This window comes from Poecilia reticulata, linkage group LG19, assembly GCF_000633615.1.
Source record: "Poecilia reticulata strain Guanapo linkage group LG19, Guppy_female_1.0+MT, whole genome shotgun sequence".
NCBI lineage: Eukaryota > Metazoa > Chordata > Actinopteri > Cyprinodontiformes > Poeciliidae > Poecilia > Poecilia reticulata.
The window spans coordinates 3,387,696-3,403,105 of record NC_024349.1 but is presented as its reverse complement, the minus strand read 5'-3'; the positions used below and the strand labels follow the sequence as shown (position 1 = coordinate 3,403,105).

The window sequence follows — 15,410 nt, the reverse complement described above, 5'->3', positions numbered from 1 at the left end:
CACACACACACACACACACACTGAATGAGTAGAAAGGTGATTTAACGGCTGCAGCGGACCGTCGGCGGTTAACAAAAAGCCCCTGATGGGCGGTGAGGTCGCCGTGGTAACCTCAGTGACACCGATATGTGAATGTGTGTCAGCAGAGGCGAGCGCTGCCTCTAAATGACCCGTTTCAGTTCGGAGGGTCCGGTGTCAGCGTGGGACAAAGCTGTGATGAGTAACTCTATCAGGCCAGGGTTCAGCAAAATGACAGGGCGACACGCCACCATCAGGGGGGCAAGAGGCTGGCCGCGGCGCTGCCTGCAGAAAAAACCAGATGGCAGCGCTGCTAGCTTGGAGCTGCAGAGTCGGTGGTTTGAATCCCAACCCGACTCTCCCTGGGTGGTACTCCTTCCTCCCACAGGCCAAAACATGACTGTAGGTCGTCATGTTAGTAATCGATTACTCTTAATTGATGAATCAGATAGAAATGCAAACAAACAAATAATGTTTAAAAAGTTGTAAATAAACATTGCGTTGCCTAAAATGCACCAGTAGGATTCCTGTAGTGAACACAAGGATGCTGATCCTTAACATCAACATGTGGAAATCTCAGGCCCTTCAGCTTTACTCATCAATACGGTGTAGAAATGATCTGTGGATTATTTTATTGATTTACTGATTAATAACTGAATAGAAAACGGTGCTAATTAGGAGATTTTTAAAATGATCTTTTATATAATTTAAACCGGATGAAGCTAAAACTGTCACTTGGAGATTTCAACAAATGTTCAGATTTTTAAAATCTTAAATGCAAAGTTTATAAATTTTTTGGATTAATTACTGCTCTGAGTGTGTTGATCTTACAGCAATGGCCATTTTCTGTGTTTGTGTACTCCAGTTAATTGATTACTAAACTAGTAGACGGTTATTTCAATAATTGATTAATTGTTAAAATCTATTCATAGCCATTACTACTGCAACAAGTAGCGCGCTGCTGAGGAACGCTTAAGTTCTTCTGCGGGTCACTTTGGGGTCAGAAATCGTTCACACAGAAGTCCAACTGCTGCCTCATTTAATTAGCAGCATGAACAATCACAGAAGTTGGATTTCAGCAACAACGGAAAAAAAAGTCAGATATAAGCATCAAGACCTGCTGTGTGAACTTAGCTTAAGAAATACCAGACATATATATTCATTTCTGAATATAATGTTATGATAAAGACCGGCTCACATCGGCATGCTAGATGCTTGAAGTGGCAGACGATATCTGGATTTATTCACTGGTTAATACAACTAAAATGTTTCACCCCTTGCAGTGGCAACATAAGAGACTGTATAATATTTAATGCTTAAGGAAATATGCTTCACTTCGTCCCCTTTGGGCATGAAACAGATTAGATATCAAAACATTATAAGCTCTACATCATTAGAAGCAGTAAGACAAATTATAATGCACATTAATGAGGGAAAAAATAAATTTAAATATTAGTTGAAAATACCTACAGGTCCTGAAACAGGGAATTATGCCCACTGTGGTGTAAAAGGCTGGATGTGGGCTTCAGCAGTGAGTCATATTACATAAAAACAAACACAAACAAACCCCTCTGCTGCTCTGGAGTGTGATGCGTCAGTTCAAGGCAGCTGCTTGCATTTCGTGCTGCGATGACGCAGGTGCATTGATGTCCCAGCTTAGAAAGTGAGGAAGGACTTCTGAGCACTTTAACATCTTCAGTTCACGCCTCAGACCGGCTGCAGTTCTCAGGTTAATGAAAGAAAACGTGCGTTTGAAGAGGTTTTCCTCCAGCCAGCGATCAAAAGGTAGGAATGGCAGATCGATTATTAGTTTAGCAGAGCAGCACTTACTGTCCCTATGTAGTTATTAACACTGCAGACAAACAAAATATGACCTAATTATGCCTGAATTGATCCTTTATCCAGTAGAAATGTGAAGCAACCAGCTTCTTTGTGTCTCCTCCTTGTGAAGGACGTCCATGTCTGTCTTGTGGACATCTGTCCAGCCAGCAGTCTTCCCCTGACTGACTCAGAGTCAGAGACGGTTTAAAGGCTCAGGAAACATCTGCAGGTGTTTTCACTTAATAAATGACACCAGGAGTTTCCTTTAATTAACTTTTTCACAGTATTCTAATTTTTGAAGACGCTGAATTTTGGGTTTTCATTTTCTACAAAACAAAAACGTGGAGTAAATCACCTCGAGGTTCATTTTCTGAGATGACCGTCTAGAAATATTGAACTTTTGTGCAATATTCTAATATTTATGTCCAGTAGAAACAAGAGTGCTGCTGCAAAGCGTTTCTCCATTTAGTGGCGAGCTGAAAGCTGTGGTACTTTCCAGGAAGACTCATGGAGGGTTAGCCTGGGTGTCGGAGGAGAGGACCCCTCACAGCATGGGGCCTCAGGGCCCCAGGGCTAAGACGTCACGCTCTCTGACGCAAACAGGAACCCGACAACACTCTCTACTGGTGCAGGAATAGCACATGTCCCTAATAAATCATCCATCTATTTTCTTTCACCCTTGTCCCTCAGTGGGGTCAGGAGGTGCTGCTGCCTCTCCAGCTAACGTTCCGGGCGAGAGGCGGGGTCACCTGGACAGGTCGCCAGTCTGTCGCAGGGCAACACAGATACACACAGGACAAACAACCATGCACACACACTCACACCTAGGGGCAATTTGGAGAGGCCAATTAACCTGACAGTCATGTTTATGGACTGTGGGAGGAAACCGGAGTACCTGGAGAAAACCCACCATGCACAGGGAGAACATGGAGACTCCATGCAGAAAGACCCCAGGCTGGGAATCGAACCCAGAACCTTCTTGCTGCAAGACAACAGCTCTACCAACTGCACCACTGTGCAGCCCGATAAATCACAATCATCCAAATAATGTTTTTATTTTACAGGCTGGAAATAGAGTTGGTCGCTTTGGGGACGAATGTCACAAAAACATGGCAACCCCTATAATTTAAAATAATGAATAAGCTGTTTGACAGGCAAGAATGAAAACTCAGCTGAGGAAGTGAACAAATAGATTAATAACACATAATATCAGTACCTTGATAAGCAGCGGAAATGTCCGTTTTCTCTCCTTTAAATGCTTTTCCAGTTTGTGTTTGGAGGCATTTCTGAGGAAAAAGCAAACCGAGTTTCACTTAATTAAGCAACTGTTTCAGATAATCAAAGTAAATTTAATATCAAATACAATGCGAGTAAAAAGAAAATCTACTCTATAAATGTTGGTTTTATTTATTAAGAGGCAGAAGTCCCCTCTGTGAAAACGTGATCAACCCTCCTGTTAAATCATTAACTAGCTGTGGTTAACCGCATTGGGTCGCTAGTTACAGCCGATCCTAATTACTACCCTGCAGAATTAATGAATCACTTCCATTGAACCAGCCTGACAGTTCCCTTCGCCACCACTAGGGACAAGCGTGCAAGATAATGGATGGATACATGAATGAATAAATGCAATTTTAATTATTCATGTTTAGATGAGATTTCTAAAAACCAACAACTTGTCCGCTAATATGAACATTACTATCTGAGCTCATTTCTGCTACCAACTTCTGACCAATCACAACCCGCTCACCAGAGCTGGTACCGATGCTACGGCGTTAGCTTAGCTTTGCTGTAGCGTAGCTAAGCTACTAGCGTATTAGCGGTGTGCTCAGTCTTCATTTTGCGAACCTTGAACACGGTGAAGCCCATTCCGAACTCGGTCTTGCAGGGAAATTGGTAAAAATAAAAAAATCAAGTTGATAATAAAAAAACGTTTGGCCTCAATGTCGACGGAGTCGGTGGAATCTGGCACTTTTTGTAGTTTCCGCTTTATCGTGGTGTATTCCGCGCATGCGCACGTTCCTGTACCGGCTGCGTGGCGACGTCAGGAAGTCCTGGAGGATTTCTCTAATATTCAGATAGCACAAGTATTCACATTTTAGGGTTTTTTTTGGAAAACAAAGTTGATTGACATGATATGATAGTACTCGTATGAATTAAGACATTTTGAGGTGGATTTAATGCAACTTAAGCATTTCTTGCCAACTGCCAATAAAATTCAAGAACTGGATTTCTTTGTTTTTTTTAATGTCAGTTTTGGGTCATTTTATGTTGATTCTAAATTGCAGCAAACGATAATCAGGATTCTTATGTGAATCAATGTTTTAGCACACCAATCAACTCTTCAGCGACTCATCCAGGAGGTCCAGAACTCCGGGTCAGAGGTCATGATTCAACCATAAAATAGGGAGACTGGGCACAAATGACCTCAATGGGAGAGATCCAAAACAAGAACCGCTGCTGGCCCAAAAGAACACAAAGGCCAGTCTAAAAAGCAACATGGTGATAATCCTGAAGACTTCTGGGAGAATTTTCTGTGGACAGGGTCAATTTTTTATAAATTAATTAAAATTGTTTTTTATATCTTATCTTTGATGAAAATTTGTTAAGAAAAACTAGCATATGGTGAGTTTGCAAAATACGGCGAATATGTTTCAGTGAATCAAACAGAAAATAACTTAATGAAAACCTGCTGCATTGAAACTGTCCCTGTTTTTATATTTAAAAAAATATATTTTAGAAACTCCAGACAAAAACTATTCTCCATGGTTAGTTCTGTAATTTGCATTCTGGACTAAATAAACAGCAACAAAGAAATTATGTAGAGTTTTTGAGTCATAACTGATCTTCAGTTGGGTTTTTGTACAGTGACCTTCTGGACTCGGTTATAAACCAGGAGTGAGCATTTAGCGTATCATTCATCATTTAAAATCGTATCAAAAGAATTTTGATTTATCATCTTGATATATTTTAGTTATCTAAGAAAATAAAACTGACAGACTGATGAGAAATTTCTTATTTTCTACAGTTTATTCCAGAAAACTATAAATCAATTTTAGTAAATAAAAAAATGGTTAAATGCAGCAGTTTAGTGATATAAATCACACTTCTTTGAGTAATCTCAACTACCTCAAAATATTAGTTTCTAATTTTGCCAGCCTCCAACATGAACACAATTATTTTCTTAGCAGCATAAAGTTTTACAGTTTTTCCCCCCTAATTAAAGACAAACCTTAAATAACGATAAAACTGCCTGACCTTTTCTCTGTTGTCTTGCGCGGCGTGTTCATGGTGATAACCCGCAGCTAAGGTCAACCGGACACCAGAACCGGCACACGGCGGGCAGCTGGACGCAGTGAGCAACCCGCTCTCACACCGATTCACCTTTATTCTGACGCAGCTTTCGGCCAGGTGCTCAGGTGTGACAGAGTCCCACCCCCACCGGGGTCTGTGCTTCCCGCATGCTGCCGCAGCAGGAGAGCCGGTTCCGGCTTTCACAATCCTCCTATTATTCATTCAGTCTTCAAATTATCATAAATACAAACACTAAGTGGTGAGAAAACACCTGAAGTCACGCGAGAAAGTAAAGGAGTGATACCTCTTCAGCTCTATAACCATCTCTGCTCACAGCAAATCCTGGAAGTTTTCCTTTAATTTTGCTCAGATTTTTTTCTTGTAAATATAAATGTAAAAAAAAAACTTGTAGTTTTCTCCACAGATCCTTCCTCCCAGCGCTCTCATCATCGCTCCCAACAACCTGAAAGTTCACAAACATGCTGGTATTTGCAGGTTTTACTCATTTTAAATAGCATCCCTGCTGTGAACGTCCTGCCCATCACAACTGATGGATGATTTACATTTAAATCCCCTGGTGAAAAAACAGATTTCATTTTATTTTGAAGATGACAAAAGGGACAAGTTTGAGTCATAAGGTTTATTAAAGTGGAATCGATGCAGCACCAGTCAGAGAGACATTCAACTAGTTTTCAGCTTATTCTTCTGTTGGGCAGTAAAAACCAGAGCACCATGTGAACAGAGCATAAAGCTGCTGCAGTTTAAAAACAAATGTTCAGATTTATTACTGAAATCCTCTCTGCTCCGTCATCATTTCTCAGGAACACCGTCAGAAGTTTTATTATCTCATTAAATAATATCAGCTTTTATGTCCCTGTTAAAACGTAAACAACTGATCAGATGTTTGTTAAAATGTTACTTCAGCTCGTTTTGGTCTAGCAACTAATTCAACCTACTTTCTTTTAAAACAAAACTATGGATATATGCCGACATGTTAATAACTAATATTTTATTATTTACTACACCCAAAACCCTTTGGTAACTGATTTAAAGCCCCAGCTGCTGTTCCAACCTTCACTCATCTGGGTTTTATTCTGCTTTTCATTATTTAGCCTCTGAGATCATGTTGGGGTTTAAAGCAGAAATGTCAGCCCTGCAGCTGGATTTATTCCCTCGCTGTCCGCTTTACCAACTCTGGGCAGAACGCAGACGAGCGCCACGTGGTCCTGGTTCTTACTGGTGACCAGTTTGTTTGGATTGTTGTCGGGGAAAAAATGAGAAAACACAAAAAAAGATTTTACAAACAGCTTTGGTCCACATCGGGCCTCTCCTTTGTTTTCCTGAACACCTTCAGCGTTTCTTTGGTTGGATAGCAGGACGCCAGGCGGCGGCTCGATGAGGCGGCAGGCGGAGGGACAAACCTGAGATCCGTCTCGGTTCAGGTTGGAGGAGATCAAACTGGACCGGGTCAACATCTGAGGCCGTATTAAAGCCGCCTGACGACAAACATCCTGTTTTTACAGCAGGAGCAGATGATGACTGGAATAAACAGATTAAAATCTCAGAGCTGCAAAAAGCAGAACCTAAACAGGATGTTCATCAGCTGCTCAGGGTTTTTATTCACGGATTGTTTCAGCTGATTAATCGAGTCGCAATCAGCAGATTTCTCATTTCACCTCTTAAGCTTGTATTAGAAATACTTTAAAAACTGCAAATAAGCAAAGAATTAAATTCATTTTTAAAATAAGAAAATCAGTATTTTATTACCTAAACTCAATAACAGCATTCCTTTAGTAAACACTTGATCATATGTAGCATCTGAAACTAAAAATCTTCTAATATTTGCATGGAATCCGAACCAGGTGAAGCTAAAACTGCCAGATTTATAGACAAAGCAAGTTTTTATCTTTAATGCAAAATGTTGATATTTTAGTTTTCTGCTCCAACTGTGCTGTTCTCTCAGGAATCTAGAGTCTATTTACTACAATTAATTATCAGTTCATGTTTATTTCAATAATAAATTAATTGCGATAAATCTGATTAATCGCTTCAGCAGAAGATATTACAGCTGTGGAGATTTTTAAAACTAAACCTCTGATCAGCTGATGAACAGGTTTTAGTATTTTGTTCCCCCTGTTTTCTTTTTGCCTTTTGAAGCTCTGGAACACGAACAATAAACAAGCTAATAGCTGTAATCTTATTTCCAGCTTTTCCATGCTGACTGTAAGAAGATCAAATCCGACGTGTCGTCATCCGAGATGCTTGTGATGATGCTTCTCGTAGCCCACTGCGTTGGTGGAACTGGATCCTGTCAGGAAAACGACATTCAGCTGCAGGTCGGCTTCATTTCTCAGCTTGAATTTGTTCCAACTCTCCAAGTCGTCTCACCCAAGTAGTCCTTGTAGTCCTTAAAGTATTTGTGCCTCAAACCTCGTCCATCTGCAGGCAGAGAGCAAAAACAAAACCTTGCATTAAATATCTTCTATTCATGGCTTGTACTGGACTAGAATTAGAAATATTGGTGTTCTTTCCTTCAAAACGTGAATTTAATATTTCTCTCAGCAGTTTTGGAAATCAATCACCAGCTCATCTGGTTGTTTGTTTTCCAGGTTGTTCCAGTTTGAAACAACATTCTGCTCCACAACACCAAGCATAATGTGCTTTTTATCTGGTTTTATGTGTATGCTTTTACTTTGAAATGTTCATTTTAAATTACGCTGTTGATTATCAATGAATGAGAAACAGCTGGTAAGTAGAGCCAGGATTTAACGCATTAATTTTGATTAATTAATCACATAGATTTTAACATATGAAGAACTTTAACACATTTTATTTATTTATTTTCATACATTCCGGCCGGAACCTTTGTATCCGCTCGTTTCTGGTACACCCGTAAATCTCATGACGCACAAGCAAACAGACAGCGAAGCTGCTTCTCTCTCTCGGCCCCCTGCGGTTTGATTTCTGATCCAAAATGATCCGACTGCTGTGTTCAAGTTGTGCTAAAAGCAGTTAGCCTATCAGTGACGCTTCAAGCCTAAAATAACATCTCAATGCTAAACATGTAGCATCTAATGCTTCCTGAAACTCCGGGTTTGGAGTTGAAAACGTTGCTTATTTATCGATATGTCCGTTAGTGTGAACAGCATCTCCAGTTCGACCGTCCAGCCAGCAGGGGGCAGTAAAGTCGTACCGGAGTTGGCGCGTTGCTTGACGCACTGGCCCCGGTTTGGGACGCCAGCGGCGGGGTTCCCGGGGTTGATGATGTGGCACTCGTAGCCTGTGGGGCAGTGAAGAGGCTCGTCTCCGTCCTCCGTGGTGCTGCATGCTTCCGCTGGCAGACAGACGCACAGAACAAGCTTTTATTTGAGAATACAAATGTTAAAAATGAGTCAGATCTGGGTGAATGAGACCCACAAATACGTTCACTCAATGCAAAGACATTATTAGTTAAATTATTAGCAGAATGTATGACGGCGTGTCAGGGCAGGTTGAGAAAAGGAGAAAATGTTTTCTACGGCGCTGAGCGGGGTTCCTGTTGGACCCACCTTGCAGAACCTCCTCCGGTCCGTCCAGCAGCCATCCGTTTCCTCCCAGCCATCGAGGTTTGGGCTGAACCAGCCAGTCCAGAACTGCTCAAAACAAACAGCTGATTATCACCTGCCACTGTGAACCAGAACCGGCTGACAGCTGCTGGATGCTGACCCGGTGGGGGCTGGACGGACTCCAGGCAGGCGTAGATGCAGCCGTTGTAGCAGCAGCGTTTGTGGCGCTCGCATTCGGAGTCGGAGCGGCAGCCGGGAACGTCGCAGGCCCGCTCCGGCAGCATCTGGGGCGGCGGCGGGCAGCGGTCGTTCTTCTGGTGCTGGGCGGACTGCGGGTGGCTCGGGTACTCGTAGTCCTGAAAGACAGACGGACGCTGGACTGAGAAGCGGTTTGTGTCTTGCATGATGACCTCTGACCCCAGGGTTGGACGTCCCTAGGTCAGAGAAAGAAGCGGTTTCTGATGGGCGGCATGAGCTCCTGGACCTGGAGATGCACCGATCTTCACTTCTGATACCGATATCTGAGGCCGATGCAGAAAAACTGCTGGACTGACTCAAACCATTATTCTTTTAAGCATAAAGGTGTCGAATTACAAATTTATTTGATAACTCAGCACCAGTACAGCCCATTTAAAAGCATAAAAACCACAACATAGTACACTTTTCATAAATATCTGACTATTGGTTACATTTCAAAATAAATTATTGTAATTGTATTTATTTTCTACAGTATTTATTTTTGCATACTTTGCATACTTTAAAGAGGCAGTTTTATGCACCATTTTGTAGCATAATTAGGTAACTATTTTACCTTCAGTTGTTAAAAATGTCTATATATATATAAGAGAAAAGAAATTTGACTTCATAATTTACAGCCTTGAAATTGGGCCTCTGTCTCTTTAAAAGCTCCCAACATGGCTCCTCTTTAACCCTTTAACGTTTTTACCAGCGTTGCTCTGAGCAGCTGTCTGCTAATTACTGCTGGCTAGTCTGAAGGAGCTGAGTGGGGGAGGAGCTGCGTCTCGAAGGCGGGGCTAGGTCCAACCAGGCGTTTTTATACGGTTGCCATGGAGATTAAAGGATTTCTCAAACATGCACGAAAGGATCAAAGCAGCACTCCAGGTTTGTCATGAAGGAAACCTCAAAAAAGTTAATTTTACATAAAAAAAATACCCTTTAGCTTCATGATATAACATGTTTGTGTCTGTGGGTGTTTATACTTTTATTCTAGTTTCTTTCACATTTTTCAAATTAAATATTAAAATTAATTCTGAGTTTGTCTGATTTAAAGGATGTGTTATGAAGCATGCCAGCGCCCCCTGGTGGTGGGGCAGGGAGCAGTTGGAGGGGGGGCAGCGGGGTTGGCCACCCAGGGCACCAAACAGGCCAGGACTGTCCCTGGTCAGGGATCTGCAACATTTACAACCCAAACAACCATTCTGACCCTCGGGCCACAAATTCAGAGCCACAAAAGAAACTGTTCATCCAAAACCAACAAGTTATTTATAAGTTTCAAAATAAAGATTAAACATAAAACTTTGAGTTTAGAGGACGAATACAAAAACAAAAATCCTTTATTGGCTATTTAAATATAAAAATCTCCACAGTTGGTATTTAACAGACTGCTGGTCATTTTATCTTTAGACCACAAGAGGGCAGCAAAAGGCAGCGGAGAAATAAAGTAAGCTGCACTTTGGCACATTTGGAGGTTTGTGGCTGTAAATGTGAAATAAAGTTTAAACCAGTGAGGAACCAGGAACACTTTCAACTTTCACACTTTTTGTTTTAGCAACAGGAGAAAACATGGAACGGGGAAAAAAATGTAAATGTGACCATGCTGCAGGTTTTTCCGTGAATTTAAAGACACTTTGTGAAAAACTACATGAGAAAAAGTGAAGTGAGGGTTTGCTGTAATAAAACCCATGTGTGTTAAACAACGGCGACTTGTACTGCAGCACCAAGCAGGAGGCGTTGGATGAGAGGGAGTCAAGTGTCTTACTGCTGAAAATATTCGCCTCACAAGCTGCTTTAAAGCAGAAAAACTGGTTTCTATCAGGTCAGCCTCCACTTTTTATGGTGGGGAAATTAATCAATAATCAATCAATTATAAGTTTCATGCTTCCATGATGCTGTGTGACTGATTTTTCTTCAGCAGGAACAAGAAAACCAGTTAGTTTATGAGAAGCTAAAACCTGCTGGTTTAGACCAAGGCATATTCATGTGTAAGAATGGTCTAGTCAAAGTCCAGACCTAGATCTTCTTGAGAATCTGTAGCAGAGCTTAGAAACTGATGTTCACAGATGTTCTCCATTCAACCAAACGGAGTTGAAGCCGTTTAAAAAAATCAGAAACAGGTGGAAACTTCAGCTGATGGAGAAACAATAAAAAGAGCTGAATACAAATGCACACCACACTTTTCAGATATAACCCAGAAACATGAATTGAAGTTTGTGGTTGTAAGGTGAGAAAAGTGTTTAAAAATATGTGAATAGTCATTAAAAACCATTTTCCTCCTTTGTTTTGGCACCAAGCGTCCTGGACGTCCCTAAAAACTCGCTCAGAGAAATCCTCGTTTTTTATGCAAGAGTTGTAATCATGTAATTAGTCTGTGGGCTGCAGACCATCGTTAAAGTGGGTCGTTTATTTGGCAGGATTACCAACTGCTATCCCAGAGGAACCGCAAAGAGAGAAATGAAAAGGTTTGGCGCCGACGGCGGCATCACGGCCGCCCATCACGGCCTCTGGCGGCATCGCGGCTTCACGGCCTCTGGCGGCATCACGGCCTCTGGCGGCATCACGGCAGGAAGTGAAGAAACGGCGGGCGGGGAACCCAGAAGGAGTCGCAGTAAGATCCGGATCGCAGGAAGGCCTTCTGCTTCTTCTTCTACACTAAAGACCAAATAAACAGTTTTTAACTATTAGACGTTTAATCAGCTTTATTTAATACTTCATTTGCTTGCTGTAGCATCAATAAGCTACGTTTGGTTTGTTTTCCTTGACTAACGAAACATTAAGATAACTTCTATCCATCTGTTAGTATCTGATAATTAGCCTCCCACCGCGGTTTGATGAATGAGTTCTGTAAAATCTGCTCTAACTGCTTAATAACTTAACGACCTCTGACCTCTCTGCTTGTCTCACATCCGATCAGTTCGTTGTTTCTTCCTGAAGCTCAAGTGTTTCCTTCCTGTTCATGTGAGTTTGTGTTTATTTGCCAACATGCAGCACGTCCAACATCTGACTTCTGGAAACATCATCATCCAGCTACTGGTTCTTTAAACATGTTTGCTATCCGTCCTCCAGCGTCTGTGTGAAGATTCCTGCTCCGTCTCTTCCTGCCGCCGGATGCCAGATGGGCCACCATGCTTTAATCCGGAGCTTTATCACACAATCCGGCTGCCGTCTCTCTGATGTTTCAGTGTTTACTTTCCCTCCGTTCTGCCGGCCTGCCCTCTCATCGTCCCCCGCCAGCAGGGCTGTTCAGTTTTCACGCCCCTCATCGTCTGCAGCTTCTTTTATCCTCTGTTGAAAGCAGGAGCGTGAGGTTTGCTGTAACATTTGATCTCTGCAGGTTATTTTCCCTTTACTCTCGGCCCGACTGGCTCCAGATCGTTTGTGATTCCAAACCGAGATCTCAGACAGATAAGAGCCTCTGCTTCCTTTGTGGAAGAGCAGGAAACAGGAATCCTTCTGCAGTCATTCATTCATTCATCTCACAATACACCCTCCAATAAACTAAAATGAAAAAGCAAAGGATAAAAACAACAAAGACCTTAAAGGTTTAGCACGGAGTCAATTAAATTAAACCAGAAGATGAAGATATTCCACCTGAAGCCATTTAGCTCCCGCACTAAAGAAGGAAAAGAGCAGCTTTAAATTCCTGCTCCTGCGTTTGCATCCGGCTCCAGAGAAAAACAGATTTCCAGACAAACGAAGAGCTAAAGGTGAGTAAGGAGTAACGATAAACGGACCAAAATACTGATGGATAAAAAAACACAGTTTAAATAAAACAGTCGTTAAAAATGTGAGCAGCAGACAGTGCAGGGTTTGTTGTTATAAAAGAATATTCTGAACGGATATGAAGAATCATTTCATTAGAAAAGTTTGAAAATGAACAAATAAGGCTGTTTTATTCTGAAAGGAAAAATGTGATCTTAGTGATCCAGAACTTTTATATGTTGTGAAACTTTATTATTATTTAGCTTATTATTTTAGAGAATTAGTGGCATGGAACCGTTAGCTTCCACTAAATACCATGTTAGTATAGTATTTTAGCATTAGCTTCCACTAAATACCATGTAGATACAGTGCTTTAGCATTAGCTTCCACTAAATACCATGTTGGTATAGCGCCTTAGCATTAGCTTCTACTAAATACCATGTTGGTGTAGCGCTTTAGCATTAGCTTCTACTAAATACCATGNGCTTTAGCATTAGCTTCTACTAAATACCATGTTGGTATAGCGCCTTAGCATTAGCTTCTACTAAATACCATGTTGGTGTAGCGCTTTAGCATTAGAAGATCTAATGTTTATGACTTAGCGCCGTTAATGTTTTAGTTACTTTGCCCACCGCTGCCACGACCAAAACTACAGAACTGAATCCTGATTTCTTTTGTTTCAAACTTCCACTAGAAAATCCAGATTATCAGCCTGATTAATTTGCTAAAAGCAGAGAACAGTGCAACAGTCTACACTCTTCTCTCGTGCGTTTTTACTTCCAAACAGACAAACTGCCGTCTTTTAAATGTTTCCAGTTTATTACTGCCCTGTAACCAATCATGTGTCATTTCATGGACACCAATCAGAAAGTTCAGACAGTTCATGTGGAACGTCTCCAACTTCTGCGTCCATCATAGCTCGGTTCTCGGTCAAGCTGCAGGCCAGATGGTTTCCGTGAATATAAAAATCTGTGAAGCTGATCGAGGACATATTTAGAAATATCAGGACCTTTTAAACATGCGCTGAAGCATCTGCCTGTTTCCACTCATCTGCAGGTTTTATCAGTCAGATCAGACTGAGGCTGGGTTCCTGGAAGGGCTCATTCAGGATTTATTTATTAGAACCAGGATGCTGTTGGGTGCCAGCAGTTCCCTCTGCTCCGTGTTTTTAGCCCAAGGCTAAAGATTCACAGCTGGTCAGACAAAGACAGGGAGGCACAACTGTTTCTCTCCGTCTCCATACCAGGTGGAGTCAGAAAGCTCGGCTCCACTTCGCATGAAGGGAAAAGCCACGATGCAGCGGCATGCCGCGGCAGATCCCTGAGCCGGGTGGCGCTGCGCCTGCAGGAGGTTTAACATCAGGCCCCAGGTTGGGCTAACGTCAACTTTTACCTTCAGTTTTCTGCATTCTCTGAGACTCTGTAGCATCTTTAAATAATCCTGAAATGCATGTTGGTGCTTTTCTTTCATCTTCCTTTAAGTATGTTTACATTTATTACTGTTAGGAACAGTCTCAACATATTCAGTTATTTACAGCCATTACAGTTTTATTTTTTATTAGCTCATTCTTTTGCGTTCAGCGTCTTATCCTGTGTTTTGTTCTTCGTACATTTGGATTCATTTCTCGTGGATCAGTGACTTTTCCCTTGGTTTGTAGGTTGTTTTGTGATTTTGGCCTCTGATTAGTTCACCTGCCCAGAGTTTGAAACACCATCACTCACTCCAGACTGGTTCAGAAAAGCCGTCATCCAGACGAACCTGCAGGTTGTTTTAATCATGCCAGGCCCATAGGGGGCGGCGTAGCACAAAGCTAAAACCTGTCAGCCAATCATGGCGCCATCATACATACTGTATTAGAAAATAAAGTTAATAAAACACACGATGATGTTTAAAATCAAGTCAAAATTTATTGGCCCATTATTCGTCTTTGACCATAAACCTCAGTTTTCCACTAAATACACAAAAACAAACACGGAGTTTTCTCAGATTTTTTATAGAAAACTGTTTGCTGGTTGTTTTACTGTCATCTGTTTGATATTAATGCTCAGCTGTGATTGGCTGCCTGCATAAACTTATTTTATCTGGACATGAAATAAAGGAAAACCAGGCAGACGCAGCAGAGCCTGCTGCTGGCAGGGCTTCATTTCACGGAGAATGTTTCTCCTTCCTGTCGCTCTGTCCGCCATCTTCCTGCTGCAGACTCTCCAGGGTCACTAAAGGTCATCCGCTCAACATTTTGCCACATTAGCAGCTCTGAGATGCTTTGTGAACATTTCAGAAAAGATGAGCAACTTTTAGTCTCCAGATTTTTACTCACGCTACTCGTTTAATTTTTCATGTTTTTATCAGAAATTCCTGTAATTACAAAAAAAAATCAGGTCAGGTTGAAGTTCTGTTTAGATTATTTTTAGGTGCAAAAGGTGTTATTTTCTTTCAAAGCTCACATTTATCTTTCTGCACATCTCTGGTTTTCCTGGATGAGCTCGAGAAAAAGCTGAAACACGGCAGATGAAACGATTTAAAGAACGACTCAGCGAGGTCCGATTAGAGACCAGCAGGACGGCCGGAGATCTGAGAGCAGAAAACCAAGGGCGGGGGCAGAAAGGAGAGCAAAGGGGCAAATATTCAGTTTTCTAGGCCAGCGAGGGCAGAAACCAGTCAGAAAGTGAGAAGATTGAGGAATAAAAGGAGGAGAAGAAAGACGGAGAGAGAGACGATCAATCAGCCACACCGAGCCGAGAGAACAAGCAGGGCGCACACACACACACACACACACACACCCCCACAGACACA

The 15,410-nt window shown here is 41.8% G+C and overlaps 2 protein-coding genes across 5 annotated transcripts in view; both read right to left on the bottom strand.

Annotated features, from left to right (window-relative positions):
• The window catches only part of dyrk4 (dual-specificity tyrosine-(Y)-phosphorylation regulated kinase 4), a 35,543-nt gene extending 30,399 nt beyond the window's left edge, over positions 1-5,144 (bottom strand). For both annotated transcript variants that reach the window (XM_008436478.2, XM_008436479.2), the window contains exons 1-2: positions 5,098-5,144; positions 3,056-3,125 (exon numbers count right to left, since the gene is read on the bottom strand). In XM_008436478.2, coding sequence (XP_008434700.1) covers positions 3,056-3,125; positions 5,098-5,129 — 102 coding nt within the window. In that variant the 5' untranslated portion in view covers positions 5,130-5,144. The remainder of the gene's footprint in view (positions 1-3,055; positions 3,126-5,097) is intronic.
• Positions 5,145-5,754: 610 nt separating this feature from the next.
• wfdc1 (WAP four-disulfide core domain 1) overlaps positions 5,755-15,410 on the bottom strand; it is a 23,669-nt gene continuing 14,013 nt past the window's right edge. For all 3 annotated transcript variants that reach the window (XM_017310942.1, XM_017310941.1, XM_008436475.2), the window contains 5 exons: positions 8,839-9,034; positions 8,682-8,765; positions 8,327-8,467; positions 7,522-7,572; positions 5,755-7,441 (listed from right to left, as the gene is read on the bottom strand). In XM_017310942.1, the coding sequence (XP_017166431.1) occupies positions 7,383-7,441; positions 7,522-7,572; positions 8,327-8,467; positions 8,682-8,765; positions 8,839-9,034 (531 nt within the window). In that variant the 3' untranslated portion in view covers positions 5,755-7,382. The remainder of the gene's footprint in view (positions 7,442-7,521; positions 7,573-8,326; positions 8,468-8,681; positions 8,766-8,838; positions 9,035-15,410) is intronic.